Raw genomic sequence first — 16484 nt, 5'->3', positions numbered from 1 at the left:
CTCCTTGCTTCCGATCATAACAACAAGCATCTCCAAATTTCATGTAAATTAAAAAGAAAATCTAAATATAACACCCAGAATATTAAACCAAACCAACAAAAAATTTCAGCGGCAAGAAATAAAGTAATAGAATTGTGATTAACAGACTCAATGCTACACTTCACATACAACTATTCATCAAGGATGTTTGGGTGTTCCAACCAAAAGGTTGGTCCAATGATGTCAAAATGTCCTACAATAACCTTTCCATAATTTTCAGGAGACTCTCCATTCTCCTGATGAATTAGAACATTGTCTACCTTGTCCCTATAAATTGAGGATCCTTGTCGGTACATGACTGGTAATTTATTGTAGTCAATAGCCAATTCCTCAATTTTCTTTTGCAACTGACCACCTTTTAAACTGTTCTGGGCTTCCCTTTTGCTTTTTCCAGATGCAACTAACTTCCAGAAACAAGAGTTATATTGATTGTTGATGTGACAATCCACTTGTCTCCATGAAAGGTAGTCCCGTAGAATCTCGGTAGATGGATAGCACACAGCTCGTCCATCAAAGGAAGGAGGGTACTTTAACTCACTTTGTGGGAAGAAATCTTTCCATCTCATCACATAAGTGGATGTGAAGAAAGACACAATAGCTGAAATTATTGTATTAGCTCTCCTTTGATAAAGATTAGTGGTTTTCTTAAGAATAAAGCTATACTCGTCACTAACCCCATAGGCAAAGACTATATCCTCCCAAAACTTTTCTAAGACAGCGACTGCACACAAATTCATCAAGTTAAGAGCTCTATCATCATTTGGCTTCACAAATTCATGTATCTCAGAAAATCTGTGGAAGTGGCACCCATCTATTCGAACTACAATCCATGTACATGGCATCAATTTGCTATCAAATTCAAAGGACCTCACATACTCTGGAGTCACATTGTTAATTTCTTCAACAAAACCACCAAGGTCCTTCAAAAGAACAGTATGCTCATTCCAAAATCTCTTGCTAGCTATTTTCTTGGAATGCACCGTGACTATCTTCCTTCTGTGCCTTTTAATTGGAGCACCATTATCTGTGTACTTCACAGTATCCTCACCCGTTGTCTTCAGAACACAAGACCCTTGGCGGAGTATCGGCTCTAGTGTATTGTAATTGACGTTGAACTCGTCAAATAAAAGATTGTTTAGATCACTTTTTTCAAAACCCTTGATGAAATCCCATGCTTCCTTCTCATTCATTCCACGTTCAACAAGACGCCAAAGGCATTGCTCATGTTGATTACTCAAATGACAAATAGTCTGCCGCCACAAAAGATAAGCTTGGAGAGCTTTTATGGACGCACAAGCTATGACCCGCCCATGTAGGGAAGGATGACATTGTAGTTCCTTGTGTGGAAAGAATTCATCCCATTTTCTCACAAAGACAGATGAGAAAAAAGAAGTAATGATGGATAGCACTTTGCTTGCACGCCTTTCGTGGAACTTGGAGGTCTTCTTGAAAACAAAAGTATACTCATCACTGAACCCATATGCAAAGACTACATCTGCATACTCTTCAAGAACTTCAACAGCACAAGAGTTCATCAATTTCAAGGTATTTGAATCATGAGGTTTATGGAGTTTACTAGCCTTGATCCAAACAAGGATGATATTGGGAAACATGGCCTCATCCTCAACTTCAAAACACTTGACATACTCATATTTGCTGTTTGCCATACTGCATGCAAAAGTTTACACATGTATTACTTTTATTAGCACACACAAGTTAACAACAACAACAACAACAACAAACTAATCCCACTAGGAGCATACACAAGTTAACAAAGTGAAACTAAAAATATACTAATTTAAAACTCTGAATCTACAACAATTGTTTTCAGATTATGAGATTATGATAAAGCTGCATATTTAAGATGAGTGTAAACTTTGAAGTTGCAGATTATAAAATGTACTAATTTAAAGCTTCTAATATAAAGCTGCAGATTATAATTGAAAGTATAACTATCAACAATTAAACATATCAGTAATAACTTATTAGATTTAAATTGAGTCATTCAGTGGATGAGATGAAAGGTATTTTACTATATTAAGGTAAAAAAAATAAGCATTGGGTGGTGTCAATCAATAGGCCATAAGTTTGGTATTTCTTTTATCTTGCATCCTTAATAAGTAAATTTGAGCAAAGTATAATATCTATATACAAGTATGACAAATAAGCTAACCATACAGACACATTCATCATGGCAGATAAATTGCTATGATCTAGAAAAAAGTGTTGCTAGTATCACAAAATACGAGGAATTAGAGCAAAAATACAGTAAAAGGAATGACCACAACGTAAAACATAGGAGTAATAATCAAAGAAAATCTCTTAAAAAGCATTTAAGAAAATTAAAGAGAAAGCATTTCTGTGTATCCAAACACAACATAAAAGGTGTCTTTAACCAACTAAGAAATCAATAATACACCAGCTAAAAGCATTTCTAAACCCAAAAGGCCAAATAAATATAGAAATCAAAGTGCATAAATCCCATTCCCCACACCTCAAACACCATCACAAAGCAAACAGCTACGCGCTTTTGGAGTGACTGAATCCTAACCATAATTGGCAATAAACCAACTCTCACCCCTCTCTTTCTAATTATGTCTTAACCTCGCACACATTCTCATAAACTAGAATTGGCAATATCACACTCTTTGAAGACTGAGACCACCACACCACCAATCTATCGATTATTTCTCTCTTTCTCTTTCATGCATACTCACAAACAAATGGTGCTCACCAGCTAGCTCAACCAAAATCCAAGTAAACTCAGAAAATAAATTCAGAAATCGAAAGAATAATAATAATATAAAGTGGGCAGAGAGCGACAGAGAGAAAGAGAGAACCTACCAACGAGAGAAAGAGATGGGAGTTTCACGGGATTTTCAAAGTGTTCCCTTCGAGAACTCAATTCTGTACTGTAAAACCAAAATAAAGGCACAGTTCAAGGTACACTTCACAATAAATTAAAAATCGATACATTATTTTCAAAGTGTTCAAGGTACAGTTCATGGAACTTCCTTATCTCATCAAATATTTTTAATTCAGGGAGTGGCTCCAATTCCTGTAAGAAATTATTTTCATATATCAACAGATTGTAACAAGACAAGATCCTTAATACAACAGATATAAGTTGAATAACTTGAAGCTACAATTGAAGATATAAACAATAGCAAACATACTGCCCACAAATTAAAGAGGTTTAAATCAATACCTACAATTGAAGATATAAACAATAGCAAACAATCGTAGACTGCAGTACCAATGAAGAAACACATTTAGGCACCAATAATGACAAATTGGAAACAAAAGCAAAAATGATTATGACATCACCAAATCACTTGTATTTCACCCATTAATCCATTAAAATAAAGAGGGTATTGGAAAGTAATGGAGTGTGTTAAACACACATAATCTACATCTTTCGACTTTGGCATCCATGACTGCTTATATTTAGTTCCTGGTTAGATAAATTTCTCCATAAGCACTCATAGGAGAAGAAAATAAGAAGGAAAGAAAAAAAGCTTCTCTCATAAACTTATATTAGCTTACACATAAGTTAAGATCAGCTTTTAGAGAAGCTAAATTATATAACTTAAACTTATAGAGTAAGCTTATTTCATTTTTTCTTCTTTCTTCTCCTATAATTTCTTATAGAGAAATTATCCAAACAAGGCCATAAACATGTTTCTCTGCAAGTACTGGATACAATGCTTTATTGATCATATATGCTTGTATTTATAATTTTATATGCAACTCTAGTGAGAATACAAAACTTATAAGTGCATAGCAGAGTGCTGGAAGTGCACATGATCAAGCATTCAAGTTATAGCCTAAATGATGATAGAATCGCATGTTTCTCCACATTTTAGGGGAAAGTCATATTAAGTCTATATGGTTGCATATATCTCTCGTTTGATATTGCAAGGTATAGTGCTAGAAAGTATCATTAGGCTTGAATAACAGCATAAATAATGTTACATAAAAGTTTGCTAGAGCAATTATTTGATATTGATACTAAACAGGAAGCATGTCTCATTTAGTTATCAGTTGTTATGAGTCTGGACAGCCATGACACAAATACTGCTGGGTCTGATACGAAAAAGACACTAAGTTATGCAGCTGATGCGTCAAAGCTACATGTTGAAGAAAAGAAGTACTCATATTCTACAAAAGATGGCCATGATGCTGAAAAAATAGGCTTTGGAGAGGCAACACAGGAAAGTGTTCATCAACCGAAAAGGACTGCAAAGATTCATGACTTCTGTTTAGGCATCCCCTTTGGTAAGTGTTTCCTTGTTAGTTAATTTGCATGTTAGGCAACTTTATTGTTAACTTATAATAATGCATTCCACTTACAGTGTGCTTGGTTGGACGGAAATGGAGGAGGAGGGTAGTTCTTTTTTTTACCTTATTTAATTCAGAAATTTGGAGGGGGGGGGGAGGAGAAATCGTTGAGCTCAAATGCCTCCTTGCCTGTGTTTGTTTCCCCTTCAAATTAGGGGGGTTTGGATGGGAGGGAAAGTGGTTTATAATTTTTTGACTGTGTAGAGTAAATTGTGTCAAATTTGTTTACCTCTTTATTAGGTTAGATCTAGATAGAGACATAAAATATAAGTGAAGGGGGATAGAAAACAATCATTCCTTCTTTTCAAATTTCGAAGAGTGTAGCAAATTAAGTGAAGGATCTATCAATAATAAGTCAATTGGTTTATGTTAGGGCACCACTCACAATGACTGGGTGGCCTGCTCTCAACAATGCCCAAGTCTAACTAACTAGTTCCAACTCATCATTAGTCACTAACTCCTGCTAACGAGCTTCCTGATCTGTCTTTTTCCTGACCAACTCTTATGTTGTCTACTCCATGACTGAACCTTGTGTCATAACATGGCCCTTTCCTGAACCTACAGCCTTGTCCTTAAGGATGAAAGAAGGAAACTGGCTACATAGCACAAATTCATCCTCCCACATTGTGATTAATTTCCCCTTCCTCTTTTCCAGCCTTTGATGAATCATCTCTCTCCTAAATAACTTGTCTGCTAACCATTACCATTACATATTCTGGCTCCACTTCATCTTGTAACTCAATTTCCAGTCCCTCTAGCAGGTCGTTAGGCACAATTTTAAGGAAACCTAATTTCCTACCTCAAAACATTTGTTCCTTTCTTTTTCGATCCACATACTCATTCATCAGTTGTTGTGCCTGTATAAGGTTCTGTCTCAACTGTGATAGGCTTTATCTCTGTCCTTCATATATTGAGCTAGAGCGTCAACTCTGGTTTTGCTAGATAAGAGGCATACCAAGGTAGGAAGGAGCCTCAACTCTGGCAGTGTCTTTGCAGCACTGGTATACTAACGTACCATGTTTGTTTTGGCCATATTTTACTTATTCAACGGCATTTAACAAAGATGATCATGGTTTGCAGGGTTCTGATGGAGGACTGAAGCTGTATTGTGGTATTGCAGCTGATGGATCTGTGGTGATCACTGATGATCTACAAGTCATAAAATAGGGTTGTGCCAAATCCTTTGCTCCCTTTCCAACAGGTATAGCACCATCCTTTTGGATACTTTATTCAATGCAAAAGTTGCTGGTTTTGGACTTGCTAAGATGTTAATCAAGCCAGGGGAACTTAACACCATGTCAGTTGTGATTGGGTCATTGGCTATATTGTTGCAGCTGAGTTTTTTTTCCTAAATTTATTTGCTTTTGCTTAATCTTTTTGTTTCCTAACTAACAAATATATTGCTTTTGCTTTTACCATAGACAGGAGTAATCCTTTGTTCAGTGTTGTAAATATAAGTAGTAAACTAAAATAACAAATATAAAAGGTAATACTCAACATTATGGCAGGTTCCAGTTTGTAACTTGAATGTAATCATGAATTTACGATAACCTTAACCTTGTATGAAAATATGTTCTGCTGTTTTTAGCTTTTTACCAGTATTATAACCAGTTCATTTTAATTTTAATATCTGCTATGTTTTTCATTGCAACTTAACAAGGTCCCTCTCTATTCATGCATGAAATGACTTGAAATTTTACTCATGCAGGTAGCACACATGATTGGGGTTCAGATCTGAAAGATGATTTCTTTACGATTAATTTGATGTTATGCATGTATAGATTCCTTTAGGCTTTAGCTTTGCTGTACATGTTCTGCTCCTTTTGTAGATGCATATCCTTCGTAGTTCACAATACCCACTTACCCACCACAACAGTGATTTTGGATTCCCAACACTTAACAAAGGATTAGTCCTGTCTATGGTATGCACTGGTACACAATATAAGGGCCCTTATAATCTATGAGTCTTATGAATATATTCATTATATACTAAGAGCACACATTAAAAATGAACGTAAATATATTACAGTGCAAACAAATAATTACGCATCTATGAAGGATTAACAAAAACAGGATAAATCTGTAAACTCATAAACAGTAGTTACTACTTTAAAGCACAGAGACAAAGACCGATTTCACTACTATAAAAAACTTACTTGATCGAAGCCAACAACTTGAGTCAGCGTGATGAAATGGAGCTCTACCACTTGTATTCACAGTCTGAAAGTAAATATTTGCACACCAAATATTACAATTAAGCTGAAATTTCCAGGTTCAAACAAAATTGAAAAGTATCGTCTTAGTAGGTAATGAGTTACTAACAAATCCACTAGAATGAAGTTGTAAATTACAAATGTCATAAGACAAGGTATTCTATTGAGGTCGACCCTCAAGTATTCCATTGAAAAACCTTTCAAATTAGAAAAAAGTAAACAGACAAATACACATGGATGAAATGAGCAACAAATTTTATGGTACCACAACAATGTAGGAAAATGACCTTACACAATGACTGTCAACGACAAGGACGACCCAGGCCTGGAAAATGACCTTTGACGGTAGTCAACCACGCGCGAGAACCACGGAGGTGCTGGAAAGCCTTCACGACGATCGACTAAGACGAAGAGGGAGAAAGGCTGCAACTCAGACGAGGGCTAGGGTATATGACTCGTGAGGGAAAAAGATGAAATTAATTAAATTGCTTCAATTTCAAAGACCATCTTTGAATAATAGAATACAAGTGGAATTTTTAATATGAAGGTTTAGAAAGGAAAAATTGTCTCATAAGTGGATTTATATATATTAAGATAAAATAAGATATTTTTTTTAGGTTAAAGACCTACAAATATTTTCAACCCAATATTAGAAATTAATTCTGTTCATGTGATCTCTTACTAGTTAGATCATTTTCACTTATAAATACTATAAGATCTTAAATTATTGTGCCAATCGTTTAAATTATTTGTTTGTTATATATAAGAACAAATATAATAATATTTTTTTTTAATACTTCTAAAATAAATATTATTTATATATTTTTTTAAAAAATGATTAACATATATTTCAAAATTGATTTTTTATGAATTTTAATTCATAAGAATTTTGAAAAAAGAAGACCTCATTAATTATTTCTTTCTTTCTTGACCATGATTAAATAATGTCCAGATTTATATGCTTGGAAACAAAAGATCATGAAACAAATCTCGTTCATATATGTTATACGATTTGAACATTTTTTATGAGCGTTTTGAAATTTTTAGTCGATAAAAGGAATATATTTAGCTTATAGTTATTCTTACAACTACTATTTAAAAAAAAAACACTTTTTAAGCTTGTCAATTTTAGCTAATAAATTTTTTAGATTAATGGAATACTCTCTTAACTTCCATAAATCTATGATTATAAAAAAATTATCCAAATCAATTAGTATTAGTCGTACAATTCATGATTAATGGACTATAAATAGTATACACAATAGTTTAAAAAAATTAACTTTAAATTATTCTTTTCTTAAAAAAATGCTTTGATATAAAAAGTAATTGCTTATCGTAGTTGAGCTTATAAAAAATAAGGTGATTTTGGCACTCAGAAATCATACCGATGTCAGGAAGAGACATGAGTGGAAAATTAGACAATCTTCTATTGTTATTTTGTGACAATTTATCCAACTCTGAGAGGCGAAATTTTTTAACTCTTTATCTGACAACACTAAGCATGTTATTCAAATAAATAGGAATTATACATTTTTGTAAATTGTTGTAAACTAAGTAAACAAAACAAAAATAAATTATATCAATTACCATTATTCTGAAGAACAAGTCTTTGTCTGTGTTGAATGTCATGATTTAAATACATATAAGTCTTTTGCCAAACAAATTCTAGTCTAGATAATTGATTTGACAAAAGTAAGGTAATGTTCTCAAATATCTTCGTGAGCCCCAATGACTTGCCTCAATAATGGCATCAACATATTCTCAATCATATATCATAACAGGCCTAGTGCATAACAAACATCTTTAAAGGTAGTATAAAGAACATTACTAATTGTTCTTATGCAAGAATATGATTGTGGCCCCTTTGAGTAATTTAGTAAAATTCTCAAATAGTACAACTCTCCACTTCCCAGAAGAATAAATTGCAATCTTCCAACTGTGGTGCTCCTTTTCCTAAGACACCACACCCTTTCATGTTGCTTCCAAACAAATTTTGAAGGAAAATGAGCATATAACAGTTTAATCAGTTAATTATTTTAACTAATATGGATAAAAGAAAAATCATGCATAAAAAACACCACATAATTTGTTACAACATAATTTACATGATAATTTTGTTCGAGAAAGAAATATATCAGAACTCAAAAGGAACTTTATGATATAATAAGGGAGTTCTGCATAATTCAGAAAAAAGGATGTGAGAGGGTTTATGCGATTATGCTATGCATGTAAATAAAAAATGGAAATTTTCAAAACAAAGGAGAGGTCATTCTAATTTTATTGAAACTTACAATTTACTCAAAAAGAATGACTGAAATTTTACAATTGGAAAAAATCAAATGCTGATGCAATTATACTTCTCTGATAGCTTTGTATGGCTTTCCATTAGATCTGCCAGCAACAAATAACTTTTCCTCCATGCTGAAAAAAGGGGGAAAAACAGTCACAAATACTAGACATAAATAATGGAAAGAGGGTCTCCCCAAAAGATAGCATGCAAAATTACTTACTTTTTATTGGAAAGAAAATGTAAAGCTTAGACTTGGCCAAATGTATATGATCAACAACTGTCAGATTCAGGGAATCCATATAGTACATGGCTGCTTTGAGTCCTAAAAATGGGCTGAAATACAAAGAAAATGTTTTCATAGTCATTAACTATTTGAATAGCATGATATATATATAAGTATGTAGCTTTGACAAATGACATTTGAGTATTGACCACCAATATGTTGAGTTAAGACTTATTTGCACATAGAATAACACAAATTTCAGGATAGTTTCATTTAGTGGCAATGCAAGTGACACCAGAATGCAGCTAAAAAAATAAATGTGGTTCACGCTAAAACTAAAAGCAATCATTTTGACAATGATGTTGGTACCCAGATAATAATGTTCAATATACCTGAACAATGCAGTGTGCAAGATTAAAATCCTCTACTGTCAAACCATATCTTCTCCATACACCAAAGAATGTAGCATACAGGACCAATTTCTGCCCAGAAAAAAAACTTTTCCTTCTATCCTCATTCCTCGTATATACTAAATTACTTTAGTCCTTGAAATGAAGAAAAAGAGGAGAAAGCAGTTCATGCAGTTCCAAAGAGGTTTCAACAATCCAATTCCCATTACTGATCTTCAAGGATAAAACTTGTTCCCATTCCAGAATCCTGCAAAACATCAGAGACATGTAGTCATGATTAGGTAAAATCATGTCTCTTTGAAATGTTGTTACTATTCTGGCAGAGAAAATGATCTTTAAGAAATGAAGAGCAATGTTCAGCAACTACAAACAATATATACAACAAATATCAATTTATCCTATCTTCATTTTTCAGATATCCCCATATATTTTGCTTCATTTTATGGAGAACTATTCAAACTACCAAACCATATTACAAGATTATTATAGAAATTACCAGTAGTAATTCTAAATACTGTGATTGAAATGCTCCAACCATAGCCTCAGGCCTCAGCCATGTAGCCAATAAAAAGGCAAACAACCAGCTCCAGAGGAAAGCCAGACTAGGTAAGCCTCCAATCATGCTTTTATACCTTATATAGACTCCAACCATAACTAACCACATCTACTCGTTTGTATAATGAACTCCTTCAAATGCACATGAGAGTGCCAACATCCATGCTTGCAAACCATGAGGAGCATCCCTTTTCACCATTACTTCTAGTCTGCCAACAGCCTGCTTTGAAACTCCACAATTCAGTAAAATGTTTGCAAGAGCTCTGAATGTAAAATCATCTGGTTGAACGCCAGATTTTATCATTTCCTTGAATGTCTCTGTAGCTTCCCTTAGCCTCCTATCCATAGAATACAAGCCAAGCACATTATTATAACTCAATATATCAGTCAAGAATCCTAGTCTTCTCATCTGTGTTGCAATTTGAATGGCTTCGTCCAATCTTCCAATTTTCTTATACATACATAGCATCATTGCATATGAAAACTCATTTGCAACTTCATTCTTCATCAAGCTCTCAAATATCTCTTTTGCTTGTTCAACCATAAGTCGCTCAGTATAAAGATCAATCATACAATTAGAGGAAAATAAAGAAGGACCTTCATCTGATAATTGAATCAACTTGTATGTTTCTTGTGCTTCTTTCAGGTAGCCTACTTTAGTATACAACTTTATCAAAGAGTTATATATAGCTGGATTCCCTGGCAGTCCTGCCTTTCTCATTTCGTTAACATAATTGATGGCTTCTTTAACGCTTCCAGCATCAGCAAAAGCATTGATAAAAACACCATAAATAATGACATCAGGCTGGACGGCATATCCAAGCATTTCCTTGTATAATTCTTCTGCCATTTCAAATTGGCCTAACTTTGTGAAGCTTGATATCACAACACAGTATGGGACACAGTCACTCACAAGTCCTGCCTCCTGCATTTTTTTAAGATAAGATTTGGCAAGGTGTGGCTTGTCAGCACTGGCCAAAATATGAATGAGAGAACTGTAGCTACATTTGTCTGCAACAACACCAAATTTTTTCATACTATCAAACAATTGACATGCTTTATCATAGCATTTTCCTATCCCATAAGCCTTAATCATCACATTAAACTCAAGGACAGTGAGCTTCTTCTTTTCTTTGCAGCAAATAAAGACTTTCTCGGCTGCTAAAGTATACCCCCACTCTCCATATGCATCAATATTGGCAGAATAACAATCAGAACTGATATTTCCAGCTAGGTGAAACCTCCTGAACCACAACCACGACTGCTCAAGCATACCTGATTCTACATACATTCTAGTCAACGCAGATTGGGTGAATTCATCAATCTCAAGATCCCTTTCGTCCATCTCCCGTATGAGCTCTTCCGCTTCTCGAACCATTTTCCTAGTCGAGTATGCATACAAGAGGGTACGGTAACTCACAACGTCTGGCTCAAGGAAGGCCTTTTTCATCCTTGCAAAATATTTAGCTGCCAATTTGACCTTATTATTCTTAATATTAAGAGAAATGAGGATGTTATACGTCCAAGTGTCGGGTACACACCGAAACTCTCCCATTTTCTGGAACAGCAAACAAGCTTGTCGTAACCGTCCACAGTTTCCATACAAGTGAATCATTGTATTGAGTGTAACCGTATTCAGGGCTCTGCCTTGTCTGATGATCCTAGCAAAAGTTTCACATGCTGCGTGAAATTGACCACCCTTCCCATACGTGTCAATCAAGGTAGCATATGTATGAGAGCTTAAACAAACATTGGTATGTGATACTACTTTATCATCCACACCTAATCTAAAAGGTGCACCTCTCATCCATCTCCTGAAAAACTCTTGAGCTTTTTGAAACTCTCCGGCCCTCTTGTACAAGAGAACAACAATCCCCATGGTGACCTCATCAGGCTCCATTCCTTGACTCTGCATCCTCTGAAGCCAAGCAAGTGCTTCCTCTTTGAGTCCACCTTTGCTATAAGCATCAATCAAGGTCCCATAAGTGGAATTCACAGGGGCAACCCCTTTCGCATTCATTTCGGTCCACAAACTCTCCACCAGGTCCCACTTGCGTGCTCTGCCGAGGGTGCAAAGCATTATGTTGTAGTGAATGACGTTCAAGTCGTAACGACCCTTGTTCTTGAACCACTCGAAAATTTGCAGAGCCCTCTGCCAAGAGACCTGGGCCTTCAGAATGACACTGATTTCCCTGTCGGAGAGAGTCCCCTCTTCCCATTGTCTGAGAGCGTTATCCAAATCGTGAGTGGTGTTCAGAGCGCGCAGAACTGCGGGAATGCTTCCACAGTGAGAGACCCATTTCGTCGAACACGTGGAGTGCACCTTGTTTTTCTCCAAATTGAGCTTCTTTGGTCGATGTTCATTGGGAGAATGAGGCAGAGGCAATGCGTGGCTGGTTATGTTGGGAATGGAGAGAGAGGTTTCGAGTGTGTTGGTGAAAGTGAAACCCAAAAGTTGAAGCTTCACAAGCATTTGAACTGGACGACGATAGGAATTCGCTCTGCGCTTTCGAATCGGATTATCGTTATCTTCTCTTATGGGCAAGGTTGGGCTTCTTTGCTAAGAAAGTATTTTGGTTTATGTTATAAAAAAATAAAAGTAAGAAATTATATGTCTACATTTCCTACTAATTTGGAGGGTTTTACGTAAATATTTTTCCTTCTTATTTTAGTTCTCAAAACGTCAATAGAAATTCGGTATTTTTATCTTACTTTCTTTCTTTTTGTTTCCTTTAATTCTATTCTCTCACCTAAACAGATAGAAAATAAGTATTTTTGGTTTTATTCTTCAATTGCACTTAAAATTTTACCTAAGTTACTTAATGCTAGCCTCCAATGCAAGTCTTTAATTTTTTTTTGGAATCCCCTTTATATAATGCCACTGTATTAGTAGTTATTCAAAATTAAAAGAAAATAGTGACACTGATAAATAATTAACTGAAGGAACACTATTATTATAGTGTGATCTCTCTTTCTTTTCTCTCTTTTTTTATATCTAATTATCAAAATACATTTTTCTTGTAGTGAGTTGGTTCATCAGGTGGGTTAGGGCCAACCCATTTTGGTCATATGGATTTTTTTTAAGAATAAATTACACAAATATCTCCCGAGGTTTGACAAAATTACATAAGTAATAAACCATAATTTGAGTGATATTTTATGTGATTTTTTGTGTGATTTCATGTATTTTATTGTCAGAACTCCCGTTTGGACATTAGTTTTTCCCTTACAAAAATATAATTGCTCAATCAAGTGGAAAAGTTGAAAAATATACAATTGCATGAAGATCTGATGTTAATTTCACTTGATAACAGACGCGGTAAATTGACCACAATTGTGGTTAACCAAGAAGGTCATGGTTAATCATGAGGGCCCTTCATTTCATAGCATCTCAAGCCTCGGCACCATTATTTTGATAACAACAATTGTGGATATCACCATGACCATAGTGAGCTTAATTAAGGAAATTACTTTTAGATGTCTAATTAAAGTAATTATCTTTAGAGATCTAATCATAATATTTATTTATAGTGCACCTAATTAAAGTAATTATCTTTAGATATCATATTAGAATATTTATTTATGGTGTGTCTAATTAAAGTAATTATCTTTAGAGATTATATTAGAATATTTATCTATAGTGTGTCTAATTAACATAATTATCTTTAGGAGTTTATAAATAAGAAGTTGGAGTTTGTACTATGAGGATTTGAAATTCATTAGACATTTTATGAACAATAAGAGCTTTTGAGAGGAGATTACACCAAGAATAATTGGGGTTCAAATTTGTAAGGGTTTTCGATCTTTTTTTTTCTAATGCGATATTATATGTTGTTTAGTTATTTTATGACCATGGTTGGTTAAACCCCTTTAGAACTCAGATTGTGATGTAGTTGTACTCATGCACTATAGTTTCCTCTTTTTGATAAATTTCTTCAGTGTTATTTATTTAATTGTATATTTCTATCGCTTTCACTTCTATACGGAATTGATCACTTTGATTATTAGTTAATTACATGTTAGCGACCATCTTTTCGTAATTACGTGACTTATAGAATGATAAGGTTCATAAAGCTTGCACGACCAAACTGGCAACATGAATCCATTTTTTATAAACTTTTTTTTATTTATCATTAATCTTAAATTAAATCTCAAATGACCGATGCATGATTGGTTTAGGGGAAAAAATATTCTCAAACCTTGACCATAGGCTGATAATTAAAATAAGAGGTATTAGGTAGTTAATTGATAACTGAAAATTCCTAATTAAAATAAGAATTAGGATAAAAATGGTACATGTGAAATCGTAATTCGAGAAACTTTTACTCATACATATCTCTTCTTTGCTCAAGTTTCTAGCATTGTTGCTAGGGACCAGTTGTGAAGTTCTTGGATGATTTAATTTGTGTAAATTAAATATAAAAAATTGTTCATATTTTTTTGTTCTATTTTATTTTGTTCTATTTTTATTAGTTAAAATTCTGAATTTTTATTGCAATTTATTTTTCTTCCTTTTTCTGCCAGTTGCATTTTAATCATTTTTTTTGTTAGACAGTGTATGTTAACTCAATCTTAGAGGGGTAAAATTGCTAAGTGTGATTTTGAGATAAAAAAAAGTTTGTCGTAGGAACAACGCTGAAACAAGGGGAAGAAAAATGGTCGTCGGTGGAGAGCAAGAACGCACCTTGCAAGATTACCTCACCCCTTGTGTGAGAATTACTGTAGCCATACAACTTCTCAATCTGGGAGATCAAAATTATGATTGAGAGGATACAGTTCCATTGTTTATCGTCAGAAGATCACGTGGTCCATCTAAGGATGTTCCCAAGACTCACAAGCACACGGTGAAGATCCCTACCAATGCTCGTGACCACATTAGATTGACTACTTTTTCCATTCTTATTAAGGGGAAAGGTTGAAGATTGATTGGGTAATTTGTCAAGAAGGAGCATTACCACCTGGGACGAATGATTATTAGTATTCCTAATGAAGTTCTTCCCAGTGGAAAATTGGATAGTTAATATGAAAGATTGGAAACTTTGCCCAGTTTGAGCAAGAGTCATTCTCTGAAGCATGGGAACATTTAAAGGGGCTACAAAGAAACTCCCCACATCATGGCCACCCACCACAGAGGTTGATTCATATCTTTTATGGGGAACTATCACAACACAACAGATCATGCCTAGATGTTGTAGTAGGGGGAACCTCATGTACAAACTAATAAATGTAGAAGTGGAGATCATTGAGGCTATGGCCTCTAATGTTTATAATGGCGTAAGTGACAGAAGAATTATCAAGAGATCATTTGCATTCGGTGGAAGCCAATTCATCTAGCTTATCTCTTGAACAAAAGATGGACATGGTAGCCAAACAAATAGAGCCTATGATGAAGGCTCAAGTATAGTTGATGACACCCACACCTCCACCTTCTATTTGTGAAGAGTGTGGGGAGACATGACATATGTTTGGAGACTACCCATACTCTCAAGCCTTGGAGGAAGTAGACTATGTTGGGGGAAGAGTATTGGCTGTGACCCTTACTCTAATACCTACAAACAAGGCTAGAGAGATAATCCAAACTTCTCTTGGAAAAAGCAGAGAGATCAGAGGTAAGGACAAAGTTAGAACCAAAATGTGTATAGGCCCCCTCAATTGCAAAATCAAAATTAGAACATGTATACAAGCCATCAATATCGTGATCAGAGGCCTAAGCATGAGGAGAGAAGACCAACCTTACAAGACATGGTGATGGAGCACATAACTGAGAGTTATGAGAGGTTCAAATCCTTGGAATCCACCATGTCAAACCTTGTCACTCTTATGTCTTAAAGAAATATTGCCACACTTCCTTCCCAGATTGAAGCTAATCCTAAGAATGAGGAGGTGAATGTTGTGAGCACCAGGAGTGGAAAGTCCATGGCAAAACCAAAGAAAAAAAGAAAAGGTCATTCCTACACTAGGAAAAAAATGCTTTCATTGAGGAGAGTCATAAGATAGAAAAAGTGGGTGAGAAAGAGGTTCTGACACCTCTTCAAGAAAGTGTTCCTTTTCCTATAAGAGTAAAAGATGAGTAGAAGGATGACCAATTTTCTAAGTTTGTTGAAATGTTTAAGAAATTGCATGCTAACATTCCTTTTTTGAGGCCATTGTTAAAATGCCAAAGTATGCCAAGTTTTTAAAGGGGATTATTTCAAATAAAAAGAAATTAGAAGACTTTGCAATAGTTAGTCTCAACAAGGAATGTTTTGCTATTATTATGCCTCCTAAGCTTAAAGGACCCCAAGGATATTTTTTAGTCCCTTGTGCCATTGGCAATTTGTCCTTTGATAAAGCATTGTGTGACTTAGCTCTTAACATTAATTTGATGTTTTACTCTATTTATAAGTTGGGGTTGCAAGAACCTCAACCTACTA

The 16484-nt window shown here is 34.7% G+C and overlaps 2 protein-coding genes and 1 long non-coding RNA gene across 7 annotated transcripts; 1 reads left to right on the top strand and 2 right to left on the bottom strand.

Annotated features, from left to right (window-relative positions):
• Window positions 1-80: 80 nt before the first annotated feature.
• On the bottom strand, window positions 81-7101 carry LOC100802539 (tRNA(His) guanylyltransferase 2). Of its 5 annotated transcripts, XM_041005609.1 has the most exons (5): window positions 6881-7097; window positions 6537-6600; window positions 3059-3097; window positions 2884-2953; window positions 104-1707 (listed from the first exon to the last, which is right to left on the bottom strand). In XM_041005609.1, exon 5 carries the CDS (start codon window positions 1704-1706, stop codon window positions 171-173), a length of 1536 nt encoding a protein of 511 aa, XP_040861543.1. In that variant the 5' UTR covers window position 1707; window positions 2884-2953; window positions 3059-3097; window positions 6537-6600; window positions 6881-7097; the 3' UTR covers window positions 104-170. The 5 variants fall into 5 exon arrangements, with proteins under 5 accessions (NP_001364210.1, XP_040861543.1, XP_006588530.1 ...); NM_001377281.1 differs by having other exon boundaries at window positions 81-1707; window positions 2884-3097; window positions 6881-7101; XM_006588467.4 differs by lacking the exon at window positions 3059-3097 and having other exon boundaries at window positions 2884-2951.
• On the top strand, window positions 4100-6320 carry LOC121172981 (uncharacterized). Its single transcript, XR_005886884.1, has 3 exons — window positions 4100-4317; window positions 5461-5581; window positions 6089-6320. It is a non-coding gene; the product is annotated as an uncharacterized lncRNA (long non-coding RNA).
• Window positions 7102-8153: 1052 nt separating the features above from the next.
• LOC100804661 (pentatricopeptide repeat-containing protein At3g23020) lies at window positions 8154-12724 on the bottom strand. Its single transcript, XM_014762856.3, has 4 exons — window positions 10013-12724; window positions 9499-9763; window positions 9104-9216; window positions 8154-9014 (listed from the first exon to the last, which is right to left on the bottom strand). Exon 1 carries the CDS (start codon window positions 12542-12544, stop codon window positions 10181-10183), a length of 2364 nt encoding a protein of 787 aa, XP_014618342.1. The 5' UTR covers window positions 12545-12724; the 3' UTR covers window positions 8154-9014; window positions 9104-9216; window positions 9499-9763; window positions 10013-10180.
• Between the last annotated feature and the right edge of the window lie 3760 nt (window positions 12725-16484).

Source organism: Glycine max, chromosome 10 (assembly GCF_000004515.6).
Source record: "Glycine max cultivar Williams 82 chromosome 10, Glycine_max_v4.0, whole genome shotgun sequence".
NCBI lineage: Eukaryota > Viridiplantae > Streptophyta > Magnoliopsida > Fabales > Fabaceae > Glycine > Glycine max.
This window is presented reverse-complemented; position numbering and strand designations above follow the sequence as displayed.